This window comes from Bufo bufo, chromosome 4 (genome assembly GCF_905171765.1).
Source record: "Bufo bufo chromosome 4, aBufBuf1.1, whole genome shotgun sequence".
In the NCBI taxonomy this organism is placed as follows: domain Eukaryota; kingdom Metazoa; phylum Chordata; class Amphibia; order Anura; family Bufonidae; genus Bufo; species Bufo bufo.
The window spans coordinates 451939778-451963617 of NC_053392.1; the positions used below are offsets into that span (position 1 = coordinate 451939778).

The window sequence follows — 23840 nt, forward strand, 5'->3', positions numbered from 1 at the left end:
TTGGGATCGCTTGTCCTCATACAGCTGTATTATTTCTGGGCAGCAGGATAATTTATGTGCCTGCGCGAACAAAAGGATCACACGATGAACGAGTATTTTGCTCGTTCATCGGGTGATGTACAGCACCTTTACACGGCCAGGTTGTTGGGAACGAGCATTTGCAGGAACGTTCGTTGTCGATAATCTGCTGGTCGAAAGCCAGTTCACACAGTTTTTTTGTACTGATTTTGGAGCGTTTCTGCCTCAAATATCAGGTCCAAAAAAGCCTCCCTTTCATTCCAATGGCAAACAGCACTTGAAGCACATGTAAAAAAGAATTGTGAAGAGGGCAGCATGCCCTATCTTGGTGCAAAATCTTTATATCCCTTTGAAATGAATGGGAAGCAAAAATAAAATTTCTAAACATGCGTTTTTTGGCGCAAATCTGCGTCAGAAACCTTAAGGAAATGTAGCTTTGTACTGAGGAGGTACATTGGTTAAAAGAAAAAAAAAATTGTTTTTTTTGGACTTTGCAAAGGCATTTGATACTGTCCCACACGGACGACTAATGGGTAAATTGAGGTCTATTGGTTTAGAAAATAGAATTTATAATTGGATAGAAAATTTGCTTCATGATCGTATCCAAAGGCCTATTTCACATGGGTGTCACGGGTGAGGGCCGGATGCGTTCAGGGTGCATTGCGGGAAACCCGCACGAGTAGGCACGCAATTTCAGTCAGTTTAGGCTGTAATTGCGTTCCGTTGCCCAGCTTTTTCTGCACAAGTGCAATGCATTTTGCACGCGCGTGAGAAAAAAACTGAAAGTGGTACCCAGACCCAAACCCAAACTTCTTCACTGAAGTTTGGGTTTGGTGTTCTGTAGATTTTATTATTTTCCATTATAACATGGTTCTTCTTGAAGGACCTTATATCTTCATTCAGCAGGACCTGTGCTGACGTCACATGTTGAGTGCGATGACGTCAGCAAAGGTACCTTTACAGGACCTTCAAGAAGAACAAAGAAGAGGATCCTGGCTGTGCAATCAAGTGGATGAGGTGACTAATCTTTATTTTTTAACCCTCAATTGACTATTATTTTCCATTATACCCATGTTATAATGGAAAATAATAAAGTAAATGGGGTCCTGGGTCGCTCATCCCTCATCTCCTTATCAACCATGGGTGGGAAAAAAAAAAAAAAAAAACGCACCGCATCCGCACTTGCTTGAGGATACAATGCGATTTTCACGCAGCCCCATTCATTTCTATGGGGCCTGCATTGCATGAAAAACACAGAATATACAACATGCTGCGATTTTGACAACGCACAAGTGATGCGTGAAAAACATTGCTCATGTACACAGCCCCATTGAAATGAATGGGTCAGGATTCAGTGCGGGTGCAATGCATTCACCTCAAGCATTGCAGGCGCGTGGAATACTCGGCCGTGTGAAAGGGACCAAAGAGTTTTGGGTCAATGATTCCTACTCTAAATGGTCCCCAGTTATAAGTGGTGCACCCCAAGGTTCGGTGCTGGGTCCACTATTATTTAACTTATTTATTAATGACAGAGTATGGTATTAATAGTGCTTTTTCTATTTTTGCAGATGACACCAAACTATGTAATAGGGTCCAGTCTATGGAAGTTGTTAAGTTACAAGCAGACTTGGACAAACTTATTGTTTGGGCCCTCCACTTTGCAAATTAGGTTCAATATAAATAAATGTAAAGTTTTGCACTTGGGGGATAATAATCTGCATGCAGCATATGTCCTAGGGGGAGTGAAACTGGGAGAGTTGTTGAGAAGGATTTGGGTGTATTAGTAGATCATAGACTAAAAAACAGCATGCAATGCCAGTCAGCTGCCTCTAAGGCCAACAGAAAAGGTATGGACTTGTGGGACAGGGATGTAATATTGCCACTATACAAAGTGTTGGTGCGGCCTCAACTGGAACACGCAGTTCAGTTCTGGGCACCAGTCCACAAAAAGGATGCCCTGGCATTAGAAAAAGTACAGAGGAGAGCAACTAAACTCAAAGAGCCTGGAAGATCTTCGTTATGAGAAAAGATTAGATTAACTGAATTTGTTTAGCCTTAAAAAAGACGTCTAAGGGGGGACACGATTAACCAGTACAAATATCAAGGGAAGCAATTCTGTGTTAAAGCCCCTCAATAAAGGGCCCACTCCCTACGACTGGAGAAAAAAAGATTCAGTCATAAGAGGGGACAAGCATTCTTTACACTAAGATCTGTGAATCTCTGAAATAGCCTGCCACAGGAGCTGGTCACAGCAAATACAGTAGATGGCTTCAAAAAAGGTTTAGATTACTTTTTAATTCAAAATAACATTGAAGCTTATGACAATGTATAGAAATCTTGTTTTGGCCCAACCCCTTTTTAAAAAGGAAAATGGACATTGATCCAGGGATCGATATAGCAGGATTACAGGTTGGACTTGATGGACTTCTCTTTCGCCAACCTTAACAACTACGTAACTATATATGTTTTTCAAAATCGGCCAAGAAAGATTGAAATTGGTTGTTCTAAAGTAACAGTAGTTTCATGTAATTCTTCAAACTGAGTCGTGTAAGAACATGATGAGTGAACTGGTATCATGTCTGCACATACACAGGACATAGAAAAAAAGGATAATCTGCTCCATATCTCAGAGTAGGGCTCACATATAAAATTTAACAATAGTCTTGCTCATGTATTTACTCAAGCCGGGGATCCTATTTATTCAAAGCCCAGAGGTTGAAGATAAGTAACCCTCTAAGCAACAATCCCTCACACTAAATGAGCCAAGAATGGTGCAATGATACTGGTAAGCGGACGTTAACAACTCTTAGGGTTATAATTCCATCATAGTGCTGAAGCGCTGCCCCTGTGTGAAAGGGGACGCGCACTGCTATCACCCATTCATACTTATTTTTGGCTCAGAATATTAGGTCACATGGTAGGCTCCTGATGAGGCATTAGTAAGATGTAGAAATGCATTGAGCCTTAGGGTACTTTCACACTAGCGTTATTCTTTTCCAGTATCGAGTTCCATCCTAGGGGCTCAATAACGGATAAAAAACGCTTCAGTTTTATTCTAATGCATTCTGAATAGAGAGCGATCCGTTCAGTATGCATCAGGATGTCTTCAGCTCAGTCACTCTTAAGGTATTTGGCCGGAGAAAATACTGCAGCATGCTGTGGTATTATCTCCAGCCACAACTCCAGAACATTTGCCGGAATGCCGGCATTATTTTCCATTGAAATGCTTTAACGCATTAATGATCCGGCACCAAGTGTTCCGGCAAAACTGATCTGGTTTCCCGGTCTGCGCATGCGCAGACGTTTAAAAATGTGAAAAAAATAAAATACTGGGTCCGTTTTTTGGGATAACACCAGAGAGACGGATCCGGTATTGCAATGCATTTGTGAGACGGATCCGCATCCAGATAAGTCTACAAATGCTATCCGTTTGCGCATGGATTTCCGGATCCGGCAGGCCGTTCCGGCAACGGAACTGCCTGCCGGATCCTCACAAAGCAAGTGTGAAAGTACCCTTAGATAATAGCAGATGTGTAGCCTTTCCGAATTATATTAAGTATTAACATTTCATTGCGGGACTGTTGTGGCTATTTACCAGCTGTGTGAATTGCAGCAAGAGTGGTGAATCGGCTAGTGTTCTTACTATTATTAAGAAATAAGTAGCCACAACTTACTCATGGCAGTCTCCACAGAAATAGTTCTTACCTTGGTAGTGGTCTGGGACTTAGTTTTAAGTTATAACCCTAAGAGTTGATTTTGTCTGCTTACCAGTATCATTGCACCAGTTTTAGGCTACTTTCACACTCGCGTTTTGGCTTACCGTTTACGAGAGATGTTCAGGGCTCTCACAAACTGTCCAAAACTGATCAGTTTTGCCCTACTGCATTCTGAATGGATCCGCTCAGAATGCATCAGTTTCCCTCCGATCAGTCTCCATTCTGCTCTGGAGGCGGACACCAAAACGCTGCCTGCAGTGTTTTGCTGTCCACTTGACGAAACTGAGCCAAACAGATCCGCCCTGACACACAATGTAAGTCAATGGGGACGGATCCATTTTAACTGACACAATCTGGCACAATAGAAAACAGATCCATCCTCCATTGACTTTCAATGGAGTTCATGACAGATCCGTCTTGGCTATGTTACAGATAATACAAACTGATACGTTCAGGACGGATACATGCGGTTGTATTATTGTAACGGATCCGTTTTTGCAGATCCATGATTGATCCACCCAAAACCCGAGTGTGAAAGTAGCCTTAGCTCATTTAGTCTGAGGGATTGTTAGAGGGTCATTTATCTTCAACTTCTGGGCTTTGAATAAATAGGATCCTCGGCTTGAGTAAATATATGAGCAAGACTATTTGTTGTGAACAAAAGATGGGGTTTTGTATTCACCAATTGCTACATTGATTACTGTTTAATATTTTTTGCTTTGTGTTTTTAGCATTGCCTCCTTTTGTAATTATTTGTAAATATCTCAGTAGCACACATCAGAAGCAGCTGCAGTACCTTAGGGCATTATAGAACAGACTTAAAGGGAACCTGTCATCACCTTTATGCTGCCCATACTAATGGCAGTATAAAGTAGAGACAGGCGAGTTGATTTCAGCGGTCTGTTATTTATAAGTTAAAACTAAGTGGTTGCCGAGAACCAACATCACAATCATTGCAGACTGGGCCTGGAAAACAGTCACGGACACCTGAGAAGAGTCCTGGTTATTCATGAATTCTTGCTCTCCCTGCCCACCTGCTGATTGACTGTCTTCTACCTAGTTTTCTCCCTTTCTCGCTAGTAGAGAACTGCCAACCATCAGCAGATGGATGGGGAGAGCAGGAGATTATGGATAACCAGGACTCTTCTCAGGTAGATTCGACTTTTCCAGGCCTGGGCTGCAAAAGCAGTATTTCTGTCAGCATAAGGCCTCATGCACACAACCGTTGTTTTATTCCGTGTCCGTTGTTCTGTTTTTCGTGATTTTCAGCGGACCCATTGCCTTTCAATGGGTCCATTGAAAACTCGGCTAATGCACCGTTTGTTATCCGCGTCCGTGATCCGTGGTTCCAGTCCGTCAAAAAAATATAACTTGTCCTATTTTTTTCACGGAAAACGGTTCGCGGACCCATTCAAGTCAATGGGACCGTGAAAAAACACAGGGAGGCACACAAGATTGTCATCCGCATGCGTTTTTTTCCTATCATTTGCATGGCAAACTTGACACTTTTTTTTTTACTTTCCTTCATGTCTGGTGATCCTCCAAAAATAAAGGAAGACACATGGAAACAAAAAAAATTTCTGTAAAGCTCAGAATCGCTTAGATACATAAGAAGCATTCTAAAGTTATTACCACATAAAGGGACATTTCAGATTTGCTAAATTATATTTGGAAAGTGAAAAATGTCTTGGTCCTGAATGGATTAAATGATCACGTGTTGTTGATGCAATGTCATCACTGCAGCCCAGAAGATTGTGATCTAGAAATGGACTTCACAATAAAATCCTCAAAACCAGCCTATGAGTAAAGAGGTACCAGATCCCGCTTTCTCATTTCAACCCTCCTCAGTTACTATAAGCGCAGGAAACTTTCAAAATGTGAGTGAGCAGCTGTTTCACATGCACTCATTCATTTCTATGGAGTGTACCTGCCCAAGGCAGACCAACTCCCCTACTAAAAGGTTCCCAGAGTGCCAATCATTGTGCTGGTCTTGAACAAGAAACAAAATGGAGAAAAAGCCCATCTTAAGACCATGGATGTCCAGAACAGAAGGGATCAAGTAAGTAAAACAGGGTGTGGGGGCAAAGCATCATCCACAGATTTTTCTCCCCAGGGGTTTACCTAGTTGAAAACGAGCTTTAAAGGGTTTTTGGAGATATTGATGGCCTAACCTCAGGATAGGTCATCAATATGAGATCGGTGGAGGGTGGGGTCAGGTGACTCCAAGCACCTACTCTAAATCAGCCCAGTCACTATCCTATGGAAGATGCTGTGCTTAGAAAGCTGTGAAAGACTGCAGAGCTCACTGGAGCATCAGTGCCTCTTCAAGGATGAGGATAGGTCATCATATTTAATTTGGTTGATTTTAGTGATAACATTTTCAAGTTCCTGTTCGAGTCTCGCATGTGAATGTAACCTAGCTAAGGACTCTGTGGGCTTGATGGTTTCTAATAGAGCCATAGACTTTTAATGGAATGGCAAGGCAAAAGATTCACTGCCACTCCATCCAAACCCTTCCTTGCCAAGGTTTTGCAGCTGAATTGAATAGTGGGGGTCCTAGGGGTCGGAAGCCCACAGATCTATCCAATGTATTTGTGATAAATGCTTCTGGCTGGAACAACCCTTTGAATAGGAACAAATGATCCCCTATCAGCTGTTAGGTGTCTGTGGATCATTTATTTTTAATCCTTGCAGCACAAGCTGGAAAAGACTCACATGCAGCCAGTGAATGGTCTGTTTTTTTCACATCCTGCTACTTTTCCCTAGGAGAAAACTGTCAAACAGCTGGAGAGCAGATGAGATGCTTCCCCACACATCTGTGTGCTGGCAGCTGACACCCATTGGTCTTCTCCTCCACCTTCCCAGCAGGACTGGCCACCAGGGTAGCTGGCCGTCTATGCTCACAGACTGTAGCCTACATCCTACCTGCACTACTTCTTGCTGCCCGAAGGACATACTCCCTCCAGCTCCCAAAGAGTCAGAGCATGCACCCTAAATCTTCAGACAATGGCTGGTCACCCAGGGGTACTTAAAGGAAATGTGCCATCAATTTTTTTTTTTCTGATTACACATTTATTCTATTACCTGCACATGATTATGGGAGCTGCCGTCTTGCTTGAGCTGTTGCTTTAAGGCAACTGACCTGAGGGGACCTCATTGACTTTTATGGGAGAGTTCTCTAGGCATGCTCTGTGACCTGTGCAGAGGTAACTGTACAAGGAAAGAATAGATAAGCTTTGACAATCACCTAATCTGAATGGTGGATCCTGTTTTATCTGTCAGTCTTATCTTGCCTGTAATATCACCTCTGTGTATAGATAAACAGGTAACTCCAGTAAAGTGACCAATACAGACCAAAAAGTAGCACCTATTAGGCTTAGCGGCCAGTGGGAAAACTGAAGGATTTTATAGTTTTTGCTTTAAAACCATAATTCTTGACAAGAAAAATTAAAAACATCAAATTCTTTAAGCACCTGGCCCATTTTTGCTTTAGTATTCAACATTTTTTCCTCCCCATGTTACAATAGCTAATTTTCTATTCACATAGACAGATAAGGGCTTACTTTTTGCGGGATTGTAGTTTTAAGGGCGCAATCTAATTTACCATGTCCGTTATTTGAAAATGGGGGGGGGGGGGGGGGGGAATTGGGCGGTTAAATTAGAAAAAAGGTATTTTTGTAGGATTAACCGTAATTTTTATTGGTGGCATTTTTGTGGTACGTATGACTTTTTGAACCCTGTTATTAAAATTTTTAGGGGAGGGGGAAGTGAATTTTTAATAGTTCAGACACTTTTCAGACGTGGCAATAGCTGATTTTTTTTTTTATTGTTTATATTTTTATATGTAAAATTGGGAAATAGGAGTGATTTCATTTTTTCAAATTTTATTTGAAACTTTTTTCTACTTTTATATTAACAACTTTTAACCCCTTCTGGGGGCTAGAACCTGTGATCTTTGCATCCCCTGCCCCATTTACCCTAATAGAAATTCTATAAGGATGAATGGGATTTTCACACGCGCCCTGCTGAGCAACTTAGCAGGGAGCTTACCATGGCAGGCCTGGAAAACTTGAGAAGCATCCAGACTACAATGGTAACCGATAGGACCCCCGCGATTTCACTCCAATCAGAAAGCAGAGGGAAGCGCATCCCTGTGCTTTATCTCACAGATGCCACGATCGGTGTCGATTAGGGCTGAAACGATTACTCGATTAAATCGAGTAATTCGACACAAAAAAATCCTCGCTGCAAATTTTTTGCATCGAAGATTCGTTTGTGTCATGTGACCACGGAGCGATAGTGAAGCGCTTGCTATTACTCCCGCTCCGTGGTCTCCCGCTGCGCTTGAAATACTCACCTTTCCAGCAGGGGGACTCTGGACACTTCACAGCACATCCATGGTCCTGCGCTGCACTGACCTCCTGACGTACGCACGCCGTGACCTGACGCTCTGTGTGATGTCAGGCGCAGAGCAGCGCGGAATTATGGAGTGTCGGTGTTGCCCCTGCTGGAAAGTTAAGTTTTTCCGTTACGCCATTCGCCGCACTGGAAAAATATTTTTACATTTAATAGTATGGACATTTTCAGACACGATGTCCATGATGTTTATTTTTTTTTTGTTATTTATGCATTAATATTTTTATGCTACGGAAAGGCGGGTGATTAAAATTTTTATATTTTCAACTTTTTTATGGTTATGTAGCTCATGTTTGAGGCTACAAGACTCACTATTTTTTTTTATTCTGTACCATCATGTTTCTTATAGATCCATGATGGTACTAGAATTACTCATTTCTGATAGAATTGCAGCTTCAACACCCTAGGTCTCTTCATAGAGACCCAGCATATTAAATTCAATTACGGGCATCTTAATTGGTCGCAGAGGATGCCAGTAAGAAGCCTGGAAGTGCGTGCTCCCAGGTTTTTGAGCTATGAGATGCCGTAATGACTGTGATTGGTATTTGTCCCGGACGAAGTCCCTAGCCACGGGTCTCTGCTATTTGAAACAGCGTAGACCCCACCCGGCCATGGCGCCAGCTGCATTTGCTTAGGCTACTTTCACAATCTCGTTTGGTGTGGATCAGTCATTGATCTGCACTGATAATGCAACCGCATGCATCCGTTCAGAACGGATCCGTTTGTATTATCTTTTACATTGCCAAAACGGATCCGTCTTGAACACCATTGAAAGTCAACGGGGGGCGGATCAGTTTTGCATTATGTCAATGAAAACTGATCCGTCCCCATTGACTTACATTGTGTGTCAGGACGGATCGGTTTGCCTCTGCATCGTCAGGCGGACATCAAAACGCTGCAAGCAGCATTTTAGTGTCCGCCTCCAGAACGGAATGGAGGCGGAACGGAGGCAAACTGATGCATTCTGAGAGGATCTTTATCTATTCAGAATGCATTAGGGCAAAACTGATCCGTTTTGGACCGCTTGTGAGAGCCCTGAAATGGATCTCATAAGCGGAAACCAAAACGCCAGTGTGAAAGTAGCCTTACCCATCTGGTAGCAAAAGGGTAAAGGGATTTTGCAGTGCAAAGATACTGATGACCTATTACAATCACTGCTAATCTGTGTTTCTTGAAGTCTCCATAAAAGCACACCTTAGACTGCCTTCTCCTGATAGGACAAAACACAGAGGTTTAAAAACCTCTCCCCTCCAACACCAAAGTGTTTTAACAGAACCATTAAATACAGAAGGACGATAACTAGCAAAATTAAAGAAATACCTGTGCTTTCACAGATATTTCCAGAAAACAGGACTACAAGTGAGTTTAGTAACCATTTCCCATGTCAGGTCCATAACAGCACATCTGAGACTTAACAAAAAACTACAAGGATTAGGGTGGCACAATAACACAAAGGATCTTCTGGCCAAACGCCATGTCCTTATTGGAAAAAATATGTCCAATTTATAATGCTTTGTAAAAATGTCAATTCTTTTCCATGTAGCAGCTCTACTAGGGCTGTAACGAGTAATCGACTAAATCGAGTAATTCGACAAAAAAATAAATCCTCAATGCTTAGTTTTTACATCGAGGATTCGTTTGTGTCACGTGACCATGGTGAGGGAGTGAAACCCTTGCCATTACTCCAGCTCCGTGGTCTCCCGCTGCGCTCGGAATACTCACCTTTCAAGCCTCCGGACACTCCACAACACATCCATGGCCCCGCCTGCACTAAACTCCTGACGTGCTGTGTGACGTCAGGCGCAGAGCAGCGAGGAACGATGGAGTGTCAGCGGCGCCCCTGCTGAAAAGTTAAGTTGGTGCGACTAAGGCCGCAACCAATGACGCTGTGCACTCCGGGTGTCAGGAGGAGCGGGGGGAGCTAAAGGCACTGGGGGTATGGGAGAGCTAAAAGCACTGATTGGAACGGAGCCGATACCACTGGGGGATAGTGGAGCTGATGGCACCGGGGGGGGAACTGATGCACTTGGGCTGATTGCACAGGGGGGAACGAAGCGTGTTAGGGACTGATGGTAGGGTGGGTCTGATGAGTTTTTATAAAGGAAAAACAGTCTTAATTCATTTTTTTCTTATTAGATTACTTGATTAATCGTAAAAACAATCGGTAGAATACTCGATAACTTAAATAATAGTTTACTGCAGCCCTAAGCTCTACATATCTGTTCTATACAAGTAAGGGCTCATTCAGACGGCCGTATGCTGTCCGCAAAAATACTGAATGCTATCCGTTTTTTTGCGGATCCGCAAAAAAACGGATCTGCAAAAAAACGGATAGCATTCAGTATTTTTGCGGACCCATAGACTTCAATGGGGCCATGTCCTGATTTTCACGGACAAGTATAGGACATGTTTCATTTTTTTTGCGGATCCGCAAAAAAACGGATAGCATTCAGTATTTTTGCGGACAGCATACGGCCGTCTGAATGAGCCCTAAATGAGCTTTCTGCCCAGGAGGCTGCCATTGACCTGGTCAAGTGGGCTTTTTAATGCTGACAGTGATTTGCCCTTAGCCACAAATTTTAAGTTGCCTTCTTTCTCTCATTAGGGCCAGCAAACTGAATAAACAGGTTCTTGTCAACTCTCCAATCCTAATGTCTAGATTATGTAAGGTTGACGCTTGCTCATTCCTAGGATTGGCACAAAAGGATGGAAATATTATATCCCGGAATCTATGAAAGGGAGTGGAAACCTTGGGCATAAAACTAGGAACTAACTTAAAAATAAGCTTGGAAATATTATATCTGGAAATCTATGAAAAGTTGACTTGCTCATTCCTAGGATTGGCACAGCGATCACCACAGCATGGGGAAGGGGCGATTGTCATGCCATCGCTCATCCCCATGCTGTCTAAGGGTTTGCCAGCAGCAGCAGCCGGCACAATCTGGCACAATCTGCCACTAGCAAATGATTATTTTTAAGCGTGCTTAAAATATATCCCGATCGGCAGCAGTATTAAACTGCAAGGTGTTCACTAACGAGTGCTCATATGAATGCTAGTTAGCGACCATCTGCTGAAAAATCGGCAGGTGTAATACAGACTTAAGTGTACAGGACGAAAGGACTAGGTAATAATATTATATGGAATATTAGGGGGATATCTGAAGAACCATCATTAAACCACACCAGGAGGCAAATTTCTTCCAGACTAAGGTATATTTTAGATGCGTTAAAGACTTTCTACTACATAAAAGTGTCTGGACTACTCTTTCCAAAAACCCTTTTTCTAACAAATACGACTTCTCAGAATTAATGCTAACAGCTTTAGCATCTGGAATTTGGTATGATTTACTGGATCCTGGGTCAATACATCTGGAAGTGCTGGTAGAAAAATTGTGTTCTACACTAAGCCTTCAGCAGCCCGAACCAGATCCTCCTGGGCAAACAAGGAACTATCAGAATCTGTCATGAATATTTGTAGAACTTTGGGTAACAGCAGAGGGGGAAAAGCATAAGCTAGATTAAATGTCTATTTTGGGTAAACACAACCACAGCTGTGGGGTAATCCCTAGATACAGGGAGAAGAATTGGCCTCTTTGCATTTTTCCCCCCCTCGATGCAAAAATATCAATGGAATTCACCAATGGAGTTAATACTTTGGGACAAAAGGGACCATTCTCTTATGCGGTAACTGAGGAAATCTGTCTTTACATTGAGAGCACTTCAAATGCACTGCTTAGAGTGACTACCAGCTTTTCTGCTCAGACAGAAATCTTTTGCAAGAGGAATTGTAGACGAGTGTCTTGGACCCCACTTGAAAGATGTTTACTTGATAGCCACCAGGTCAATCATATCTTTACCTCCCATATACAGACAAAATCTATAAGGATGTCTAAAAATACTTTTCGACTAGAGGTCTGAATTTACCCAATATGCAATTCAACCTAAGGACTGAAGGAATTGAAGTGTGATTTAAACGTGTCAGCTGGTTCTTCTACTACTGGAGTCTGCTACTACCAAAATATTGTCCAGATTGATCTCAGTCTCTGGGCTGCCACCACCTCGGCCATGATTTTTGTGAAAATGCGAGGTGCTTAAGATAACCTGAAGAGTTGGCATGAACATTGGAAATGGTGAATACTATGAGTGTACATATACAGAGATACTGACATGACTAACAAATTGGTATACAATAGTAGGCGTCTTTCAAACCTATTGTTGCCATAACTGGCTTAGGGTACTTTCACACTTGCGGCAGAGGAATCCGGCAGGCAGTTCCGTCGCCGGAACTGCCTGCCAGATCAGTCAAAACGTATGCCAACTAATGGGATTTGTAAGACTGATCAGGATCCTGATCCATCTTACAAATGCAATGAAATGCCAGATCCGTCTTTCTGGTGTCATCTGGAAAAACGGATACAGGATTTATTTTTTTATTTTTTTCCATAGGCATGTATTAGTGCAAGATCCGGCATTCAAAATGCCGCACTGCCAGATTCGTCCTTTCGGTCTCCGCGTTCAAGTGTTCCGGATTTTTGGCCAGAGATAAAACCGTAGCATGCTGCAGTATTCTCAGTCCTGAACAGTCAAGATTGAACTGAAGACATCCTGAACGGATTTCTCTCCATTCAGAATGCATTAGGATAAAACTGATCAGTTCTTTTCCGGTATTGAGCACGTAGGACGAAACTCAATGCTGGAAAAGAAAAACGCTAGTGTGAAAGAACCCTTACCTTTTAGCTCCATCTTGAATTTGTGGTAGAATGCAAATTTTTGGGTTTATAATTTATAATTCTGAATTTCCCAGTTTCTTTACAAGGAAGAGACTAGAGTAGTGACCTGTACCACATTGTTCCCTAGGAACTGGTTGAACTGCTTCCAGCTGAATTTAATTTTTGACCCCTTCATTTATTAGGATTTGTTGAGGGCATGGCAGACTGGTAAGGATGAACTTTTGAGAGGGAGCAGACTTTGATTGGGGTTAAAGAGAAAGTTCCTTCCCTTACCATAACTCAATCTACTTAATTTTCCTTCATCTTTCAGTCTCTCTTGATACTGCTGCCTAGCCAAAAATAAATAAATATTATATTTTTTTTTTTCTGAATTCTTCCTTTTGCCAGAATTGTGAATCATTTGAAATTATAAAGAAACATAAATGCAGACTGCTGTCTTTCTCCTAAGCCCCCAAAAATCTCATTCTGTATAGACTTGCTTCTTTAGAATTTCTATTTGAAGAGTGGCTTTAAATGCTTTAATCATTTTATTTTCTAAAACAGGATTTTTTTTATATATATATTTATTATCCTTAGCGAAAACAAGTAATGTTTCCCCTTTTTGTAAATCAGAGATTACCTTGTCTTCAGAATCAGTAACTACAATAAATCTGTTTCTTGGAAGAAAACGCCAGGACTTTTGGAGCAGCTACAGAATCCCTAGAGGAGAGGTCTGATTAAATTGCCTCTTTAACCAGGACTCTGATTTCTTCCAGAAAATTTGACGATTCCCCTTCAATCACCATGAAAGTACAGTCATTAAAAAAAAGGTTTAGCATGGGAAGGAGGGTAACCATTTTTCAAACATCCCACATATATTGGGCTTGCTTAAGGTCTTCAGAAATGCTCATCCACTAACTGTAGCACTGCCAGCACGCAGTAGTTTTGGTGCCATTTCAGCCAGGAACTTCCAATGGAAGCTCCCATCACCTCTTTGGCTGTCTGCCCTTTGACAGGACAGGAAAAAGCACTGGTGCTGGAGAGGAAGGGTGAGGTTTTGAAACCTCTGTTTTTCCCTGTCCTATCAGGGGAAGGCAGTCTCAGGTGTGTTGTTATGGAGAGAACTGGGGGAAATCACCTTAAAGGGCCTGTCTGAGAAAATTAAAAATCTTGGACAAGCCATCCAATAGTATATTAGTATAACAGAACAGAATGAGGGGGGCGGCACCGCCGATGTCTACAGGTAATGATGGATTCTTATGTGCACCTGTCTATAGCAAAAGTGATTGTGGTACTCAGCCTCAAACGAAAATAGTCCATGCAATAACACGAGTTAGATAAACAGGAAAGGCGGCACTCACCACTGTAGCAAAGAACTCCTTTATTCTTAAAACAAGATACAATATAAATAGGGCTGGGGCGGACTCTTGCCTCTACACAGACCTCTTCGCGTCCAGTGTAGAGGCAAGAGTCCGCCCCAGCCCTATTTTTATTGTATCCTGTTGAAAGAATAAAGGAGTTCTTTACCACAGTGGTGAGTGCCGCCTTTTCTGTTTATCTAACTCGTGTTCAAGCCATCCAATAGCCTGAAGCAAGAAATGATGGTATACTCAACCTCTTCTCCCGCACCAATCTCTGTGGCACAGTGAGGTCTTCCAGCTCTTTGTTTACAAACAGCAAGGGTGATGTGCTGGTATATGGTACATGACCACCCAAAGCCAGTACCTAAAGATAGTAATTGGCTCTAGCAGTCATGTGCCATGGTGTCTGTGTCATGCATGGTCACTTTAGATGTACAGCAGGTGATCGCTGTAGCCAACCACTGTCCTCAACATTAGGACCCCTTCACTCGACCGTATTTCTTGGTCCGCATCAGTTCTGCAACTTTGTGGAACTGGTGTGAACCCATTCATTTCAATTGGGCTGCAAAAGATGCAGACAGCACACCGAGTGCTGTTCGCATCTATAGTTCCATTCCACAGCCCCACAACAAAAAAAAAAAGAGCATGGACAATAGTAGGCATTTCTATCACAGGGCTGGTCGCGTGTGTTCCACAAAATGTAGAACGCACATGGCCGGTACCTTGTTCCTCTAGTCCAGTGCTTCTCAAATAGTGGGGCGCGCCCCCCAGGAAGGGGCGCCAGACTCCGTAAAGGGGGGCTCGTTCAGGGCCGGCCTTTGGGGTGTGCGAATTTCTTCTGTATAATGCCGGCAGGCATGCCGGGCGGCCGGCGCATCCCTCAGTGATGTCACGTGCCTGCGCCGCCTGCTTTATGAATGAAGCAGGCGGCGCAGACAAGTGACGTCACTGAGGGACGCGCCGGCCGCCCGGCCCGCCTGCCGACATTATACAGAAGAAATTCGGATATACGGTACTATTAGGAGTGAGGGGGGCATGTTTAATAACTTTAAACGGCGGCGGGGGGCACACAGAATCTGTGGATGGCACCGTTATGGGCTGGGGGGTCTGTGGATGGCACATATATAACAGTGCCAGCCACAGATCCCCCCCATAAGTGTCCGTCATCCACAGATCCCCCCATAAGTGTCCGTCATCCACAGATCCCCCCATAATTTCCCGCCTCTATACTGGCTTCCCCATACATCTAATATTTATATTAGAGTATAGAGAAAGTTGCTACCAGACACTTCTGGAGGTGTCTCCCATTAGAACAAAGGGATTGGGTTGATCCTGGTAAGGAGATCCCCACACACAGTGTGAGCGCCTAACTTGACGTTCTCTGTGGGTTCAGTCGACAAAAGACTAACGTGTAGGCCAGCTTAACCACCTCAGCCCCCCTAGCTTAAACACCCTTAATGACCAGGCCACTTTTTACACTTCTGACCTACACTACTTTAACGGTTTATTGCTCGGTCATGCAACTTACCACCCAAATTAATTTTACCTCCTTTTCTTCTCACTAATAGAGCTTTCATTTGGTGGTATTTCATTGCTGCTGACATTTTTACTTTTTTGTTATTAATCGAAATTTAACGATTTTTTTGCAAAAAAATGACATTTTTCACTTTCAGTTGTAAAATTTAGCAAAAAAAAACGACATCCATATATAAATTTCTCTCTAAATTTATTGTTCTACATGTCTTTGATAAAAAAAAAAAATGGTTTGGGTAAAAGTTATAGCATTTACAAACTATGGTACAAAAATGTGAATTTCCGCTTTTTGAAGCAGCTCTGACTTTCTGAGCACCTGTCATGTTTCCTGAGGTTCTACAATGACCAGACAGTACAAACACCCCACAAATGACCCCATTTCGGAAAGTAGACACCCTAAGGTATTCGCTGATGGGCATAGTGAGTTCATAGAACTTTTTATTTTTTGTCACCAGTTAGCGGAAAATGATGATTTTTTATTTTTTTTTCCTTACACAGTCTCATATTCCACTAACTTGTGACAAAAAATAAAAACTTCTATGAACTCACTATGCCCATCACGAAATACCTTGGGATGTCTTCTTTCCAAAATGGGGTCACTTGTGGGGTAGTTATACTGCCCTGGCATTTTAGGGGCCCAAATGCGTGCAAAGTAGTTTGAAATCAAAATCTGTAAAAAATGGCCGGTGAAATCCAAAAGGTGCTCTTTGGAATGTGGGCCCCTTTGCCCACATAGGCTGCAAAAAAGTGTCACACATGTGGTATCTCCGTATTCAGGAGAAGTTGGGCAATGTGTTTTGGTGTGTCTTTTTACATATACTCATGCTGGGTGAGAGAAATATCTCGGCAAAAGACAACTTTTCCCATTTTTTATACAAAGTTGGCATTTGACCAAGATTAAATATCTTGGTCAAATGCCAACTTTGTATAAAAAAATGGGAAAAGTTGTCTTTTGCCGAGATATTTCTCTCACCCAGCATGAGTATATGTAAAATGACACCCCAAAACACATTTCCCAACTTCTCCTGAGTACGGCAATACCACGTGTGACACTTTTTTGCAGCCTAGATGCGCAAAGGGGCCCACATTCCTTTTATGAGGGCATTTTTAGACATTTGGATCCCAGACTTCTTCTCACGCTTTAGGGCCCCTAAAAAGCTAGGGCAGTATAAATACCCAACATGTGACCCCATTTTGGAAAGAAGACACCCCAAGGTATTCAATGAGGGGCATGGCGAGTTCATAGAATTTTTTTTTTTTTGGCAGAAGTTAGCGGAAAATGTTTTTTTTTTTTTTTTTTTTTTTTTCTCTCACAGTCTACCTTTCCGCTAACTTGGGACAAAAATTTCAATCTTTCATGGACTCAATATGCCCCTCAGCGAATACCTTGGGTTGTCTTCTTTCCGAAATGGGGTCACATGTGGGGTATTTATACTGCCCTGGCATTCTAGGGGCCCTAAAGCGTGAGAATTAGTCTGGAATATAAAAGGTCTAAAAATTTTTACGCATTTTGATTCCGTGAGGGGTATGGTGAGTTCATGTGAGATTTTATTTTTTGACACAAGTTAGTGGAATATGAGACTTTGTAAGAAAAAAATAAAAAATTTCCGCTAACTTGGGCCAAAAAAATGTCTGAATGGAGACTTACAGGGGGGTGATCAATGACAGGGGGGTGATCAGGGAGTCTATATGGGGTGATCAGGGGTTAATAAGGGGTTAATAAGTGACAGGGGGGGGGTGTAGTGTAGTGTGGTGCTACTTATTACTGAGCTACCTGTGTCCTCTGGTGGTCGATCCAAACAAAAGTGACCACCAGAGGACCAGGTAGCAGGTATATTAGACGCTGTTATCAAAACAGCGTCTAATATACCTGTTAGGGGTTAAAAAAAAAAAACGCATCTCCAGCCTGCCAGCGAACGATCGCCGCTGGCAGGCTGGAGATCCACTCGCTTACCTTCCGATCCTGTGAACGCGCGCCTGTGTGCGCGCGTTCACAGGAAATCTCGCATCTCGCCAGAGGACGCGTATATGCGTGACTGTGCGCAGGGCTGCCGCCTCCGGAACGCGATCCTGCGTTAGGCGGTCCGGAGGCGGTTAAAGGTGTTGTCCCACAAAAAATATTCTACGGTTTTCAAAATAGCACCTGTAACTGAATACTTTTGCAATTGCATGTAAGTTTAGTATAGCCACTGAGTTATTCAATAAAATGTATCTGTGTAACACCACCTTCTTAGTTTTTTTTTTTTTTTCATTTCTTATTTATTTGTCCTGCTCACTAAGCTTAGTTACATCCTTCAACTGCCTCCTGAGCTGTGATAGGAAGATCATGGACACGCCCCCTTAGCTGAAGCAGACAAGCCACTCCCCTTGAGCTGCCAGCTTGATATAAATCTAGCAGAGCAATGAATGGGGAGATCTCTGGACCCATGTGAGGTATAGGGCTGGTTCTAGCTTTGTTAAAAACAGGTTGTCATGTACTATATGTTGTCCGATTTTCAGTTTTAAAATTAAAGGTGTATTTCCATCTCCGATAATGGGGGCATATCACTAGGATATGCCCCCATTGTCTGATATGTGCGGGTCCCACCGCTGGGACCCGCACCTACAACGAGAACGAAGCGCTCGGCTATTTTCGGCGGCCCCATAGAAATGAATGGAGGGCGGCTGACCCTTTAAGAAAAGATACTATAGCTGAGCATTGTAAATTTAAGCAGAATTCAAAGCATTTATGAAAATACACATCAAAAGGGAGCTATTACCAAGACCATAACAGCCATACAGAGAGAAAATAGTATTACCTTATTTGATTGCAGTAATGGTCCACTTAATCCCTCTTCTTCCATTCCAAACGTCGTTTCATGAGCTCTAGAGGTCAATAGCAGAAAGGTACCATTATAATTACATTAACACTATAATTATGTACAATATTTAAATAAAACCTAATGGATTTATTATTTTTTTTTTTTTTAAAGGATTCTGTACTTTAATATGATACACATCAACGTTCTATGTATCAGTTGTAATACCAAAGTCCTTACATTTTCATTAAGACAGCAGTGGGTTAAATAACATGGCAACTTCATAGCACCAGTCTATACCAACTTTAATTCATTTAAAGGGTCATAGTTTGCAGAAAACTTTTGATATGTCAGAGACAAATATTTTGTTCTGCAAGTGTGTACATTACATGCGCTCTCTCCTCAATGCAGGAGACCACAACACTGCAAGCACGACCACACCACAGATTTGATATAGAGTCTGTAGCTTCCTCTTCTGCAGCAAGTAGAGAGAACTCTATATGCCAGCAATTGTCTCTTAATTCTAGGGATCGGGTGGAGTCCCAGCACTCATGTCTTTAACTTATGTCTCTAACATATCAAATTTCTGAAAAATCTGTGTCCCGGAGCGCTTTCATTAAAATAGTTACTGGGGAACAGAGGTTCTTGCCACTAATTTGATAAGCATGTAACTTCGGAGCAGACTAGATATCAAACTTTAGTTTACTGCACAAAGTTCAATTTGAGCAGTATTGCAGGTAGTATACACTCCAGTACGGTACTTTGTGCAGATGACCATCTTGCTTCTGTATCCCTCCAATAAAACACAACAGGAACTGTTTGGTGAACTCTAGTAGTACTACACTTTTTCCTCTGGTATTCAAAACTCCCGGAGGAAATGGGAGTTGAATTTCATGTTCTATCGACTTTTATGCTTGTTCAGCTCAATGTATGTTGTGAGCTTACTTTAAAGAGGACCTGTCACCATAAAATTCAGTGCAATCTCAAGGCACCATGTCATAGAGCAGGAGGAGCTGAGCAGATTGGTATATATTTTTGTAGGAAAAGATTCAGTAAAACTAGTAATACATTTATATCTTTGCATTTCTTCACTTCCTGAACAAGTATCAGTACAGGAGGGATGGGTTATCAGTAAATAATAGCTATCGCTTATGCACACAATGCTATAAAATCACTGATAACACATTCTCCCTAGAAAGATAGTGGTTTAGGAACTGAGAAAAGCAAAGATAAAAAAGTATAAATTGCAGGTTTTACCGAATCTTTTCCCACAAAACTATATATCAATCTGCTCAGCGCCTCCTGCCCTATAGCATGGTGCTCCCAGATTGCACTGCATTTTGTGGTGACCGTTCCTCTCCCATTCACTACCAGTGCCGTACATGTACGACGCTGGAGCGTTGTGTAAAAACAGCGCCCTCTTGAACATGTAGCGGGCGTCATGGCCGGCAGATCACTGCTGTTACAAACAGCAGAGATCTGCAGCTAGTTACTGTGACCCGCAATAATGACGATTCCCGTAATTAAATGCTCCAGGAGAGCCGCAGCCTTCTCTCTGTATCCCCTCAGGCCCAGTGACGTCACGACTAGTATCACTGGCCTGGGTGGGGCTAAGCTCTGTTCACTTGAATGGAGCTTAGCCGCGCCCAGACCAGTGAAAGTAGTCGTGACGTTACTGGGCCTGCGGTAAACAGCGAGAAGGCTGAAGGGCTACTGCCAGCGCCGCTGCCTTCTCAAACAGGTGGTCGTCGGGGGTCCTGTGTGTCAATCCCCGCCGATCAGATGATCTATCCATAGGATAGATCAGTTTAAAAGAACTGCAGAACCCCTTTAATTTACTAACCACCTCAGACCCCTTAGCTTAAACACCCTTAATGACCAGGCCACTTTTTACACTTCTGACCTACACTACTTTGACCGTTTATTGCTCGGTCATGCAACTTACCACCCAAATGAATTTTACCTCCTTTTCTTCTCACTAATAGAGCTTTCATTTGGTGGTATTTCATTGCTGCTGACATTTTTACTTTTTTTGTTATTAATCGAAATTTAACGATTTTTTAGCAAAAAAATGACATTTTTCACTTTCAGTTGTAAAATTTAGCAAAAAAAAAACGACATCCATATATAAATTTCTCTCTAAATTTATTGTTCTACATGTCTTTGATTAAAAAAAAAAATGTTTGGGTAAAAGTTATAGCGTTTACAAACTATAGTACAAAAATGTGAATTTCCGCTTTTTGAAGCAGCTCTGACTTTCTGAGCACCTGTCACGTTTCCTGAGGTTCTACAATGCCCAGACAGTACAAACACCCCACAAATGACCCCATTTCGGAAAGTAGACACCCTAAGGTATTCGCTGATGGGCATAGTGAGTTCATAGAACTTTTTATTTTTTGTCACAAGTTAGAGGAAAATGATGATTTTTTTTATTTTTATATTTTTTTCTTACAAAGTCTCATATTCCACTAACTTGTGACAAAAAAAAAAAACTTCTATGAACTCACTATGCCCATCAGCGAATACCTTGGGGTGTCTTCTTTCCAAAATGGGGTCACTTGTGGGGTAGTTATACTGCCCTGGCATTCTAGGGGCCCAAATGTGTGGTAAGTAGTTTGAAATCAAAATCTGTAAAAAATGGTCGGTGAAATCCGAAAGGTGCTCTTTGGAATGTGGGCCCCTTTGCCCACCTAGGCTGCAAAAAAGTGCCACACATGTGGTATCGCCGTACTCAGGAGAAGTTGGGGAATGTGTTTTGGGGTGTCATTTTACATATACCCACGCTGGGTGAGAAATATCTTGGTCAAATGCCAACTTTGTATAAAAAAAAAAAAAATGGGAAAAGTTGTCTTTTGCCAAGATATTTCAGGACAGCGATACAGATGCCTGCCTGTGCTGCGGTAGGGGAGGGAGAGGTGTGTCCCTTTCCCTTCCTCTGATAGGCTGCTGGCCTAGTGCCTGCAGCCTATCAGAGGCCGGCGCAGGCGGCGCAATGACGTCATCGCGCTGCCTGAGCCATACAGCGTGGGACACAGGCCAGAAGAGGCCTGCATCGCATCACTGACATGGAGGTAAGTGTTTTTTTTAAAAAAAAATTATTATGTACAATACTTTTACTGGCGGGGGCTGTTATTACTGGCAAAGGGGGGGCTGTTATTACTGGCAAAGGGGGGTCTGTTATTACTGGCAAAGGGGGGGCTGTTATTACTGACACAGAGGGGCTGTTATTACAGGGGGCTGTTATTACTGGCACAGAGGGGCTCTTATTACTGGGGGCTGTTATTACTGACACAGAGGGGCTGTTATTACTGGCACAGAGGGGCTCTTATTACTGGGGGCTGTTATTACTGGCACAGAGGGGCTCTTATTACTGGCACAGAGGGGCTCTTATTACTGGCACAGAGGGGCTCTTATTACTGGCACAGAGGGGCTCTTATTACTGGCACAGAGGGGCTCTTATTACTGGCACAGAGGGGCTCTTATTACTGGGGGCTGCTATTACTGGCACAGGGGGGCTGCTATTACTGGCATAGGGGGCTGCTATTACTGGCATAGGGGGCTATTACTGGCACGGGGGGGCTGTTAATACTGGCACATGATTGGGGGCACTATCGGGGCATCTACTGATGCCACAAAGAAGGGGTATTTTATATGGGCTCTCTGTACAGTACAATTTTATACTGGGACACATGGTGGGTACTATGAAGAAGGGGGGGAGAGGAGTACTATGGGGTCATCTACGGGGAACACTAAGAAGGGGTATTTTATACTTGCAAATTATGGGGGACACTGAGGGCATCTACTGGAGCATTTTATACTGGTACATTATGGGGGGCACTAGGAGGAAGGAGGGTGTGGAGCACTATGGGGTCATTTACTAGGGGCACTATATAGGGGTATTTTATACTGGCACATTATTGGGCACTATGAGGACATTAGCTCAAATGGGGGCATTACAAGGGGGTATTTTTTGCACTGTCACATTATAAGGAGATTTATTACTACTGGGGGGGCATTATGAAGGGTTATTACTCCCCCATGGTATGACCCCCTAGTAGCAGCACCAGCCTCTCCCTGCTCTGCTATCCCTCTGCACCTTCTCCAAATACTTATTATGAAATCTTTCTCATTAGGATAAAACACCTCATCAGCTCCACCGAGCCCCCGGCCAAAGTGTGGAAGTGGCGTCAGAGATCCCCAAGGGCCAAGCCAAGTAACCAAGTTTTCCGGCCCTTTGAGGGTGACCAAACTGCTGATGCGGCCCCCGATGAATTTGAGTTTGACACCCCTGGTGTAGGGGGATGGAAGGAACACCAGAATGACAACAGAAGGAAAATGAACAGGAACTAGGCCTCAAGGATAAGGAAAGGAAAAGGTCACCACCTAGGAAAACCCTAAACCTAGCCCTGACTCCTGTCAGTATGAATAGACCCTGAAGGTGGGAATATTTATACACCAGAAACCTAGGCCCTAGTACTCCTGAAAATCCCTAGGATTAGAGACAGGGCCTGAGACTACTGGTTCCTTCCCAGATGAACGAACTAACAACTCCCTGAGGCCTAGTAAACAATGAGCAAATGGGAGCAACAAAACAACAAGAGAAGTACACTTATCTTCAATAGAAAATGGATGAGCAGGAACTCAAATTAGGACCACACACCAGCTCTTCCAACTCCAGGCAGAGAATATCAACCACATGGTATGAAGTTTAAGTCCATACTAAATAGAGGAGCAGAAATGACCATAATCTACACCTGAGACAAGAGGTGTGGTCATTACCAACACTGCAACAAGTGAAAACAGAGAGACTGTCAGATAACCTAACGTGCAGCCAGTCTCAAATCTTCTAACCTCTGTCACTGGAGGAAACGTGACAGTACACCCCTCTCCCCCTTCTACGGGTGACCTCCGGACACCCAGGACCGACCTTATCTGGATGGGCCCTGTGAAAATGCTAGTCGCCTTGTGAAAGTTTAACGTCGGCCACTGGAACCCACATTCTCTCCTCTGGACCATAACCCTTCCAGTGAACAAGGTACTGAAGGGATCTACGGAGAATTCGTGAGTCCACTATCCTGGAGATCTGAAATTCAAGATTACCGTCCACTATGACAGGAGAGGGAGGCAAGGAGGACGGTTCAGCAGGTTCGACATAGCTCTTCAGCAATGATTTGTGGAAAACCATATGAATTTTTAAAGCCTGCAGAAATTCAAGATGAAAGGCTACCGGGTTAATAATGGCAAAGATCTTATATAGAGCAATAAACCTTGGACCCAACTTCCAAGAAG

The 23840-nt window shown here is 42.9% G+C and overlaps 1 protein-coding gene and 1 long non-coding RNA gene across 12 annotated transcripts in view; one reads left to right on the top strand and one right to left on the bottom strand.

Annotated features, from left to right (window-relative positions):
- AFDN (afadin, adherens junction formation factor) overlaps positions 1 to 23840 on the bottom strand; it is a 508028-nt gene that overhangs the window by 302757 nt on the left and 181431 nt on the right. For all 11 annotated transcript variants that reach the window (XM_040429419.1, XM_040429420.1, XM_040429421.1 and 8 more), the window contains exon 11: positions 18552 to 18618. In XM_040429419.1, the coding sequence (XP_040285353.1) occupies positions 18552 to 18618 (67 nt within the window). The remainder of the gene's footprint in view (positions 1 to 18551; positions 18619 to 23840) is intronic.
- On the top strand, positions 1307 to 22874 carry LOC120998662. Its single transcript, XR_005778454.1, has 3 exons — positions 1307 to 1445; positions 5787 to 5793; positions 22860 to 22874. It is a non-coding gene; the product is annotated as an uncharacterized LOC120998662 (long non-coding RNA).